The 12,846-nt window shown below is 39.3% G+C and overlaps 1 protein-coding gene across 5 annotated transcripts in view; it reads right to left on the bottom strand.

Moving 5' to 3' along the window:
* Positions 1-12,846, bottom strand: part of ADAM23 (ADAM metallopeptidase domain 23) — a 742,840-nt gene that overhangs the window by 53,314 nt on the left and 676,680 nt on the right. Inside the window, exon 25 of one of the 5 annotated variants that reach the window (XM_069615578.1) lies at positions 11,873-12,273. The exons of the other annotated variants lie outside the window; for them this stretch is intronic. Coding sequence (XP_069471679.1) covers positions 12,266-12,273 — 8 coding nt within the window. The 3' untranslated portion in view covers positions 11,873-12,265. Of the gene's footprint in view, positions 1-11,872; positions 12,274-12,846 lie in introns of those variants that run through there. 5 annotated transcript variants of the gene reach the window in all.

Genomic DNA, 12,846 nt, shown 5'->3' on the forward strand with positions numbered 1-12,846 from the left:
GCATAGTATTTGAGATGCTACTGGTTTGGATCATGTGATCGTGGTGGTATTTAAGATGTTACTGGCTTGGGTGTTATGGATGGAATATGGTGTAGTATTTAAGACAATGCTGTGTTGGTTTCTATGGTTGGAGCATGGACTGGATTATAAACTCTGATTGGGACATGAGCTGAGATTTCAGATGTTGCTAAGTTGGAGACTGTGGTTGGAGCTCGAGGCGAGATTCAAGATGCTGCTCGGTTGCTTGCTGTGGTTTGGGCTTGACCTGGGACTTAAGATTCTGCTGAGTTACCTACTGTGATTGGGGCATGGGATGGAATTTAATAAATATGCTTGTGATTTAGAGACTGTACTTGGAGCTGTTGTTACATTTAAGATACTGCTAGCTTGGATAGTGTGGTTGGAGCTTCTTTAAGATACTATGTGAATACTTGGAAATGTCCATTTAGAATATTTGTCTCATTCTATACATGGTTCTGGTATCATGTCTACCATGATGTTTTGGTAGAGTGCTCAGTTAATGCAATAAGGGCTGCAGTTGGGTGTTGCCAGTTCCCCGTGGTACCGGTGGGTTCAGAAAAAGTAGCATCATTTACTAAGAGAGTCAGGGTATCTGTCAGCTGGAGTTTTCTGCAGATGTGGTCATTAGGCATCCTCTGGCCCACTCAGTGTGTCCCACGCTCCTCTTCCTTTTCTGTAACTAAGTACCTCATGTCTTCTATGTATTCAAAATCTTGTCTGCGTACACTTTCATGTAATAGCGCCTCGATGCCTTTGGGCTGCAGTGCGCTCTACAAATGTAAAAAAATAAAATAAAAAATAAATTCCTGCAGCTTTTCCTGTGTGCTTCCACTGGTAGTCCCTACATTCAGTATTCATTGTCCCCAGATGGCTTAGCTGACTTTCAGTAACTATCCCTGTGCTGCCTCAGTAACTACATTCCAACTTGAATGACTTATTTATGAAAAACTCAGTCATCTCTGTTGTGCCATACATGATTTAGATGGTATGTTTGACTCCAACTTCCAAAGTCACATGCTATAACAGGGTCTGCAACGTGGGGATCTCCAGATGTTTTGGACAATGACTCCCATCATCACTTAGAATTGATTATGCAGGCTCGGGCGGATGCTCGTTATAGTTCAAAACATCTGGAGAGTGAAACGTTACAGACCCCATTACTATAACCATTCTTGATCTACATGGTTAGAGAGTGCAAGTTCTACTGGCTTTTACAGACACCAGTTATAATACTAAGAGGATAGAATACTACAGATGTTGTTCTTTTCTCTATTTCTAGGTCCCATCAACCTCTGCTATCTTTGCCATTGTCACTTTGTGTATACAATAAGATAGCTGCGCCAGTTGAGTGCTCATGGCTGAGGTATATTTATGATCTTAAGGTTCCAGTCTCAAATCCAAGAAAGGATGACTCAGTCTTGCATTCTTTCGAGGTCAGAAAATAATCACTAAATTGATTAGGTAAGAACGCATTTATGTAAAAATATTCTACGTAAAGCACATTGGTGAAAGTGCTATATAAATTGCAATTTGTGATGGAAAATGAGTTGGCAAAGGGCTGTCCCATGACTTTGATCGCTTAGATGCTCATGTGCGCAACAGACCTTCAGTGCTGGATGGCAAACGGTGTCCAGTTAAAGTTTCGAAAACAAAAGGATCGAATGCAAAAGGTGGGAGTGCATTCGACTGAAAACCAAAGGATCGAAAACAAATGTAAATGTATTTTTTTTTTGTTGCTCTAGTTTAGTTTTTAAAATTACACAAAAAAAATGTCAATCCTTTTTTTTCGGTCAAATTGACTCGACCCTTTTGTCATTCGATCCTTTTGATTCGGTACTATGACCTATAACCATGGCAAACAGATTGACACCCGTGGCCAGTGCTGCTCACTTCCTAATAGGAGAAGAGAGCTTGCAGAGAGATCATGGAGCATGGGAGTAGCAGTCTGAAGCTTGTTTTCGGGGGTCCACTACCTGTAGACTGAGGAGGGCAGCTGGGCCCCCAGTGACCACATGCATGTGAGGTACCTCACAGACACAGTAGCAATCTGTTAGGAGATAAGGGAAGAAGGACAAGGCAGCAGTGAGGATGAAATGATTGCATGAAAGCTAAAAGAGGGGGCGGGGAAAGGATGTACCGGACAAGCAGCAGGAAGGGAATGGAGCAGACCGAGGCTGAAGAAGGAGCCTTATTCCACAAGCCATAAGTGTGAGCATGAGTACCTCTTGTATTTTCAAGATGATGTATAGCATCAGTTGTGCCTATTACGGCCCTTAGGCCTTAGCCTTCTGGTGCCGTCACTATTCTAATTTCAATAAGTGCAAATTCCTCCAGATTTCCAACGTTTCTAGATTTGTATGAGTAGAAGTGGGGCATTACATATAGTTTGTGCCCCATGTACTTGATTGCTCCACCACCGGATCCCAGAAGGGTCAGTGGTAATGTAGGTATTACTGCCGCCAATGTTACTTTCTGGCAGTATCCTGCTTGCACCGTCTTTCAGTAAACCCCTGGTGGGATACTATTTATTTTGCGTTCAAGCCTGCTGCTGCTGGTCGTTTCAAGATGTACATGGCCAATATGATCCCATTACATTATTCAAGACTATTGAAACCAATCCCACATTTGTGGGCATAAAGGGCCAGTAAAGTCCACCCCACCCCCAGGCTGAGCTCTGCTTCGACCTTGGCAAGGTTTCTGCACCATTATGGCCATGTACACCCAGGACAAGAGGCTGATAGTTATTTTCAACCCCAGGCTTCCTTCAGGGTGAAAATAGTGTAAATATATTTTTGGGAGATGGGAGATGACGGATTGGACAAGCCCAATCTCCTTTAAAAAAACAAAGATGGCAACCACCATAGTAAATAGAAAAATTAGCAACTCCCTTTTCTATTTCTATTGCCAGACTGGCACAGAGGGGAAGGGATTGCAGGAGGTGGTGAAGGAAGCCCTGGGTCAGCAGGTAGGCCCATGGGAAAGGGAGGATGAAAGGGTGCAAGTTATTGCGATGCCCAGTGGAATGAAGAAGAGGACTGGGGGAGGTGACAGGAATTGGCCGAAAGGTCTGAGGGCCAAAGAGAGAAATGGAGGCAATCAGAGAGGGGTCACAGTTGGCTTTTAGAAAGCAAGCGGACACTGGCAGTGTCCTCCCATGTTTCTACCCACCTGATTCCTTAAACACATTTCCCTATGTGGGAATTGCTATTCTCCATGTATTTGTTCTTCACCATGAAGAGCACATTCAAGGACACATAGATGTGACCATTGGCCAGCCCGGAGATCATGCCCAGCCACTCACTCAATATGAAATCCACAGCCAAGTCAGCATAGTTTCTCAATTGCAGTCTATAGACCCTGAACCCCAAGGCACAAAAGGATGCACACAGAGAAGTGACGTGCTGTGCATCGGGTGCAGGGCCTGCAGGACACGACTGGGATCCGGAGCCCGCATCAGGTGAGTGGTGGGAAGGATTGGGTGACAGAGAGAGATCGCAGAACAAAGGGAGGATGCAGGAGGGACCCCAAAAAAAGGGAAAGGGAGTTTAAAAGCAGCCACATTTACAGATGGAGTCTTCTCAGTCAGGAATCTGCAAGGACAGCCCTTTGTAACTGGCACTCAGACATATATCCATGGGTACCATCTAAAGAAAGTGCAGAACCATTTACCACCGCCACTTACTCTACCAGAGGAGGGGTATCAGAAACAAGAGTACTGAGAAATATTGAACATATAGTGCCTCTGGCCAAAAACAATGAAGACATTGGTATTGGGATGATACTTGATAGTCATGTTGAGGTGTCAAACCCTCATTATATTTTTGTAACTTGTTGCTGATTTGCAACACACCCATATGTCGTTAGATACAAACATAACATTGCCCCCTTGAAAGAGTTTATGAAGTGGAGGGGAAATGTCAAACCTACATATTAACAAATTCAATTAAATGAAAACCCCAAAGTAACTCAACATTCAATATTTAACATTGAAAACTTTCTAGCAAAATGGTCTAACATGCCACAGTGAAAACACGTAGATGATAATTAGACACTTCAAAAGGGAGGGTTGAGGAGAATCAAAAAACTGCGCCCACACAAGAGTGGTTTTATGGGGGAAGAAATGCACAGTTAAAAAATTGAAAGATACAAATTCAATTCAACTCAGATATTTTGAACAAGGTGTCAATATGGCTTTCTCCTCTGCTGTGGGGGGGTGGCCATGGCTGGTAATGACTTGCCAGCCCGACCCAAGGTAGGCATGAGCGTAGCGAGTGCCTCAGTGAGGGCTGAGACCCGTTACCACCCATGGCTACCCACCACAGTAGGGATGAAATCCATTTGCACTCAGAGGTTTAAACCGGGGTGCAACGTCAATTTCCAGTGGAAGAAAAAAAGAAGAGAAACCAAGATGGCCACCATCATAGGGCAAAGGGACTAAGTCCCTTTTCCATTCCTATGGCGTCCAGAGCGTGAGGTGTGTGGGCCCAGAGTATAAATCTCCAGTCCTGCAGGTAAGTGGGGAGGGAGGCAGGGGGTGGGGAAGAGCTTTGGTATGGTTTGTGTCAACAGGGAGAGAAATATTGTTAAAAAGCAATTATGCTCAAAGTGAAAGATGAGAAACTATATCCGAGTGCTGATAAAACGACCAAGGAGTATTCTGAAGTCATAACATACACTGTATGACGTTGGGGGGTTGGCTTGGTGCTGAGCATAATGGCTAGCTAACTGTTTTGCTGCTTCTCCAACATTAATAAATAACGTTACCAGAGAAGATGTTAGTTAATCAACACCAGTGGCTGATCAGGTTGCATGCCATCTACTGTGGAGTGGAGTCTCGAACCGAATGTTGCCACAAAGCATGCCAGCTGAGCGGGATGGCGTAGTGCATCACAGAGGTTAATGTTATGGAGGTTGTTTTTCTTCTCAGCATGGTGAAAAACCAATATATCTCCCATACGAAGTGAAGAGGTACTTTTGTCTGTTATAATGATCAGTAGTTGTTGGTGAATTTTTAATGTCACCCTATATCTATGAGGTAGTGACTGACTGGACATTTTTAAATGATTTTTTAATCTTTTTTCCTTTTTATACATGGTGAATGAGAAAGCAGTGAAATTATATATACACGGGTTTTAGGAAAGTTAATCTGTGTCTCTGTTAGAGTGAAATAGAGGCATTTTTGAACTTGCTTCTCAAAAAAGCTCATCAAAAGGTCTTGTAAATAAGGAAGTTTGTCCCTCTGTACCTTTTAATCTCAAAAGACCAAAAAGTTACTCCCCTCCTCATTTTCAAGTTTTAATGGAAGCTAACATGGAAGCCATTTTATTGGAAATGTGAGCCCTTAACCCTTTCATTGAAGTTACAAATCATAAAATTCAGCATCCGGATGACAGATGGTCTAAATTTGAAGCCAGGTAGGGGAGGTGGAAAGAAGGATTGGAGAATCAGAAGATGTAACAAAATGAGGATTTAGAAAATAGAAAACATAGAAATAACCTGCTTATATTTTGTCTTCCAGAGGGAGCTGAAGGAGAAGATGCAGTACTCTTTTTGAAAAAAAAACATTCTAATCATCTCAAAATCCCCTCTTCTATTACTCTAAATATACAAAAAGCACATAGGATTGGTTTTAAAAATCAAGATCCTCATAACTAATCCACCCTCCTTTACTCCCGGAATACATACAACTACATGCAAATACAAATGATCATTAAGAATGCAAAGGAAATAAATCAACTAATATGGAATAATCTCAGAAATGTAATTTTCCAAGATGTATCTAACATGACTGCGCAGCAAAGGTAAGAACTATTATCAAATCAACCTGCTCTCAAGCAATTGAATGCTAGATTTGGATCGGTATATCATTTTACATTCACAGTAACTATCAAAGGCAAGACCTCTGTATTTGATAATCCAACAGATCTCACACATTTTATCAGACTCAAAAATAGAAGAAATGGATACTTCAAACTCATGATCAGCAACCATCCACCTAATGAACTAAATTGCAGTTTTACTGCTTATATAGAAATGAAGGTATATTTTGCCACGACTTATCCATCAAGAGAAAAATTAGTGGCCATGAGAAATGAGTGTCTGCTTTCCTGCTCCTTTTTTTCTGTTGGCCTCTGTTTTTTAAAATTTTGCCTGCATACTTGTTTATAGGTATTTTTTTTAGATGTTATAATTTTGGTTTATTCTCTTCCACTGGCTGTTTCTTCTCTTAATCTACAGGGCCAGCGGTAGAAGAATATTAATACTTTGGGGTTGAGTATTGCAGTTTTTCTCCTTTTTCTCCCTGATTTTCCCTGATTTGTCATGTCCTTTTTTGTTTAATTGTATATACACTTTTACAATGGTACAGGCTCTAAATGTATTTGAAGTGAATTCTTCATGAGAGATGTTTCATTACGATTTGCATTATTGGATCTATATCTAATGATACAACTAAACTCATACATTGCTGGGACAATGACATTTAAATGCATTAGTTTGAAAGTTAAAGGCGTCAATAATCCAGCTAGGAAGCAAACAGTTCTTGCACATCTGAATAGATTCAAACTACATTTGTCTTTACAGGAATTTGTCTTTACAGGAATCCATGATGTTGAGAACATTTTGGGTGGGGGAAGTAATTGTTAGTCAGGCTGAGGGGAAATGGAATGCTGTTGCAATATTGATTAAAAAAGGAATACATAACAAAATGCAATATAAAGAATCTGATATTAAAGGAAGATGGGCCTAAGTTAAATTACAAATGAAATCTCAGATTATTTCCATTGTTAATTTATATGGTCCCACAAATCCAGACCCTATATTTTGGACTAATATAAATAAAATTGTTATGCAGTCTAATTTGCTTAATTGTATGGTCTGTGGAGATTTTAAGAATATGATTTATCCGTTTTACGATTGACTATCGAAATGTCAATTTAAAAACAGAAAAACACATAAGCAGTTTCTACTTCAGAAGTTGGTTTGGTAGATTCTTGGAGACTAGCACATCAACAGATTTTGATTTCACATTTCATTCCATTCCTCATGATACACCTTCTCGTGTTCGCTAGATATGCCTCTCGAAATCCTTATCAAGTACGGCGGTAGACTCTAGGATTGAAAGTTCTGTAATATCAGAGCATGCTCCAGTGATCACAAATCTTGATTTGACTAGTGTTGAAAAAGGTTCCAACAGATGGAGATTAAATAATTCCTTATTGGAAGAACATAATTTTGAAAAGTCATATCTCAAATGTTATCAATTTCTCTTTGAAAACAATAAAGATACCAACACATTATGAAATAATAAAATAATATATATAAAGTCATTTTAAGGGGTCATATTATTTTGTTTGTGGGCAAGAAGAGAGAGACAAATGAAAAATAAAACATAGGGCCTGATTCACAGATGCATTTTATAATGGCGCAATCTCATAGGAAAATGCTCTGTGAATCAGGGCCTTAGTCTTTCTAACAAATTGAATACACTTCAAAAGAGATACAATTCCAATTACAATGATGGCTTGCTTAGGGACATTTTATCCTCAGACTTTACCATTAATAAAAAATCATCAGATCAAGCTTGTGCGGTTTTACGTAAACATAAATAAAAAATATATCAAACTTCTAATAAGTTGTAGTTGTTGCAAACATGCAAGCAATGTGCAAGTCAATTTCATTTGTGACTCTAAAAGGAACATTTTTAAGATGACATACCACAGTGTGAAAGTTCAGATCAGCAAGCATATTTTCTGTAAGATTGCAGCAGAATTCCATTTTGGCCGCAAAAAGACCTAGGGTCTAGGGTTTTATGCCATAATTGTGGCTGTCAGGTGAGTCGGTTTTATAATAATACTTGTTTTTGTTCTTTGGGGCATTAAGACTCTATAGGATATAATCGACTAGTAATCGACTAAGGGATTAGGTATCATAGAGACCAATTACATAATGATAAATTAACTCTCATGCAGGGATATCAATGTGTGCTGCTTTTGCAGATTGCTCACAGGTAAAGTGGCTCAATTAGTGATTTACTACCCACCCTTAAAGCTTTAAGAACTCTGTAGGATGCTTTACTAGTTATGGATTAACCTGAATGGCTGAACATGCATTTTACAAATTCTAATCCTGGCAGGGCTCTTTTAGACCTTTTTCCTTCCAAGGTCAATAAATTGAGTACCATTAAATAAACCTATTATTACAGCGCTCAGAAGGCCAAAGAATGTTGCATGAAATACTATAATACAATATATTATAATTATATTAATATTATCATTTTTGTTATTACAAGTATGAAGAGCATAGATATAGGAACAGGGAATGATTGGGGAACTAGGCATTCATGTAAAATGTCTTAGTCACAAATAGGTTATACACACAGACACACACACACACACACACACACACGGCTCTCATGGATATGGGAGACTGACAGATCTTGGGTATATTTAGAAAATGAAAAACTTGTGCACAATCCATTATTAGCTAAACAATCTAGGAGTAAAGTAACTACATATAGATTTGATGAGATGGGTCTGAACAGGAGAAAGGAACTAGAGAAAAACGTAAGAGATATTAACAAAATCAAATCTGCTAATGTCCATCAAGAGGGAAAGGAAATGACTTTACGTCAGAAAATTAATAATTGATTAAAAGGTTATTGTTCTACTTTACCAAGGGCAAGGCAAGAGAAGGGATTATTGAAATAGGATGGTTCTCGGTTGTTTGCAAAATGGTCTCTGGGCTACTTCTTGTCGGAGTGCCAAGGGGAGTCCATTCCAGGCTGTAGCAGCAAAGAATGGAAAAGATCTTACATTACCACAAACGCGTTTGGGCTTGGGACACACCAGTAACCAGTGGTTACTAGATCTAAGTGTTCTCTGGGGATGGTAGTTCTTTAACTTCTCTTTCAGGTTGGAGGGGGCTTTGCCATAGACACACTTATGTGCCAAGGTGAGAGTCTCAAAGTGTACTCTTAAGCTTACCAGGAGCCAATTGAACTTTTTCCTGTGTTCAGAGATCTGTTCCCCATGGCCTATGTTTTTCATGATGCAGACACACTTGTTCTGGATTTTCTGGAGCTAGGTAATATTACTTTTAGTTGCACCTTCTTAGAGAGCATTGCCATAATCAAGTCGTGAGAGGATAGTTGCTCTGGCTAAGACTTCAGTTTTATTTTCTGAAATTAAAGGCTTAACTTGTCTGAGCAGGTTCAGATGATAATATGTGGTTTTCCCTTAATTGTTTACTAGTGAGTTGGAGCTCAATGAAGAATCCAGGTAAGTGCCCAGAGTTTTAACTTTGCTCAGCCATCGATCTTGAAGTTGGCATAGCAAGGATCTAGTTTGGATCTAACTTGTTTTGGGCCAAAAGGTAGGAGCTCGGTATTGGGGTTGTTAAAACACACCACATGGATAGTCATCCACTGCTTTATCTCATGAAATATGTTATCGAGTTTGGAGGAATCAGTCATAGTTGCTGTTCGGGGTAAGGAAAAGTTGAGTTTCATTAGCGTAATTAGAGAATAGAATGTTAACCTCCTCCAATTTATCACACGGTGGCTTGATATGTACTTTAAAGACGGCTGGAGACAGACAAGCTCCCTGGGGAACTCCATAACAGATGGCAACAGGGTCTGTGCAATGGCCGTCCCAGTACACTGCAAAGGCCATACCAGATAAGAAACAATGCAACAATGATAAGGCTTGACAGGAGCATCAGCCGGTCCTTTGAAGTGTGGTAAGAAGGATGTCATGATCTAATAAATCAAACACTGTGCATAAACCCAACAGCATCAGGATACCACACTGATTTTTTGTCAACAATATCAAGCATGTTATTTTGACAATCCAACAGAGCACTCTTGGTGCTGTGGTGGATCCTAAAGCCGGATTGTCTAGGATGAAGAATGGAATGTTGCTCCAAAAAGTCTCGAAACTGCCTGATGGCAATTTTGTAAACTATCCTCAGCAGAAGAAAATAGTTGGTGATGGGTCTGAGGTTGGAGGGATCTTCTAGACTGATCCCAGTGTTCTTGGCCAGTGGTGTAACAGTCATTTTTTAATGCAATCAGGAACAATATTATGCCCGAAGGAAGAGTGAAAGGTGAAGGGCGACGGGTCGTTTATGATCCAAGATAATCTTAGAAGATATGACATCCCCAGGGCAGGAGGTCGGCTGCATGTTTACAATTGCCTCTGTAAGTTCAAGATTGGTGATGGCTTTAAAGGAACAGGCTAGATGTTCTGCTGCCTGGTCCAGTTAATCTAGCGTGGTGGAGGGCTGAACTGCGCCAACTCTGAATATTTTGGGGTCAATTCCAGCATAAGATTTAATTTTCTCCCATGCAATTATGATTTTATTAGAAAAAGAACATTGTACATTGGAGCTATCTTCTTAGTAGGCAAGAGGGTCTGAAGCTGATGTTTAGGCTTTTCTAGCATTTTCAGAATTTTTTAATTTTGTTTAGGGCAACCCTTGTCATTTACTATTTGTTCGTCTAGGACATTTTTCTTAGCGCCAAAGACAGCTATTTTATAGGATTTTGTCAGGAGCTTTCAAATTGCTTTTTGGTGATCTGATTTGGTTTTTGACCATACATGTTCAGCTTGTCTTTTCTTCTTTTTATGATCTTTGAGTGCAAGATAAGTTCCTTCTCTCACTGTGATTATTTTAATATGTGCAATCCTGTCAAGCATGCGAGTCATATGCAGTTTATATCAGGATTTTACCAAAAACACACTTACAAAATATGGTTACAACTGGAAAATATGGGATTCCCCATTATCAATCTCCAATAAAGTGATGGATTTGGCCTTTAAACTGAGATTGAGGCCCTCGAAAGACACACTGTTTATGGACCTCTTTTACAAGGCAAAACAAATCTATCTCAAATGAAGAACTAGCGCTACGGAAGATTCTCCATATCCCCCTTTGTTGATTTCTATAAGGGCTAAGTAATTCCCTATAATGCATGGATTAGAAATGAATTATCGTATTGGTGGTATAGACGTTAACAAAATCGAAGGACACATATGGCGACAAAAATAAAATGTGCCTAACTGAATTGGGACTGCAATCGTTGAGAGTTTGGCATCAGTGGAACATTCTTCAATTATAATCCAAAATTCCTGGTGCACCCGGAGAATTGTCTTTTTGTAGCATTTCAAACTCTAATAAAAATGGAAAATAGAGGTCTATTAGCTGCCTTCACATGAAACTGTGATAATATCCTTAATAAAATAAGTTGAAATGCTTATTGGAAATCCTAATGAGGTAAAGAAACTCCTTTTTAGAAATGATTGGTGACACTTGAGAATTACTGAGCTATGCATTTTATACAAATTTTCTTTGGGATACCAGAGGTCTTGACACAATCCCTAAATACTTAATTATGCTTTGCAATGCCTATTGGCACAGACAATTTCTTCATTTTGGATGGATAGCTTACCTAAAAGAGCTAAAAGAGAAACAGTTAGCATAAGGAATAAAGAAAATTGTGGTTTTGAGCCTGCAAATGTTATGGTGGGCCTTGTGAACCAGAATCGCTGCAACATCTGGTCACTAAATTTCCTTCTTTAAAAAAGCTAAGAACTATAATTTTCGCAAGGTTTGTTTATGATGCTGGTTGGTTTAATACCAAGAGCTGGTAATGAAACATCACTGCCAGTTGCACTTAACAGATCCCTACATATGATTCATTTAATTAAATTGAAATAAACAAGGCATCATGCATAAATATTAAAATTAAATCAGTTTTATTTTTGTACTTTGTAGATGAATTTTTAATCTGTAGAAAGTTATTCTTTTTTAACATTTCAGAAATGTGAGTGATATATTTATAATTTTTAAACTAAAATGGATGTTTATTTTATTACATTTTGTCTTTTGTATTGTTGATTGTGTGAAAAGTTGTTTGTAAACTCTATCACACTTAAATAAAAAATAAAAGAAATCCATTATTTAAAGCAATCACTACAATCAAGATGGTGGATATGTGTCATTAAATCATATGCCTGCTGTCGAGACATTGCTAACAAGTCCATGCAATAATTTGAAATCAGATGCTTCTTTAAACATTAATGATTGTAAAAAGTGGTGCCAGGCGTGCAGATGCAATTCTGAGCGGGAGGGGTAGAGAGTTCCAGAGTCGAGGAGTGATGCTTAAGAAGGTCTGCTGTCTATTTTTCATGGCTGGACTGTGGGGTCTTGAGTCTCACCAGGGGCCAAATCCAAAGCACAGCAATCATCCACCTGTGCCAACATCAAAAGGGGCAGTTTGGATCTGATGAGGGTGGCAAATCAGCGAGAAAGGCAGACATCTTGTTGAAAGGGATGCAGAAAAGATCAGAAGCTAGCAAGGAAAGGCTCTGACTAATGTCTAGCAAAAGTGGAAATATTTAAATGATTCATGCCTTGAAAAGCAACCTGAACTGAACATAACCCTACAAAAAAGGAAGTAAAAGAGACAGACGATTTGTTCAAATGATGCAGGAAAGACCAGAGGCTAGCAAGAAAAGTCCCTGACTAAAGCCTAGCAAAAAGTGGGAATATAAGCCGCAGGCAGCCATCTTTCATTTGTCCTATTTGCAAATGGCTTTTGTCCACAGTTTTGTCAATCAGGCGGACTGTTCAAATTTTTCTGTGAATGCATTCGCAAATAGTAAACATCTTTGTGAATTGGGCCCACTATTTCCAGTCTTGCGACTACCGCCACTTACGATACAGTGTTTACAGGTGGAGGCATCGCTATCCAGTTGTGTAGTTCGTTTTTTGGATTTGAGAGGCTGTGCAATTTTGTTTTTATTTTTAAACAAGAGGCTCCAC

This window comes from Ambystoma mexicanum, chromosome 9 (assembly GCF_040938575.1).
Source record: "Ambystoma mexicanum isolate Mex_15411 chromosome 9, UKY_AmexF1_1, whole genome shotgun sequence".
Classification (NCBI taxonomy): domain Eukaryota; kingdom Metazoa; phylum Chordata; class Amphibia; order Caudata; family Ambystomatidae; genus Ambystoma; species Ambystoma mexicanum.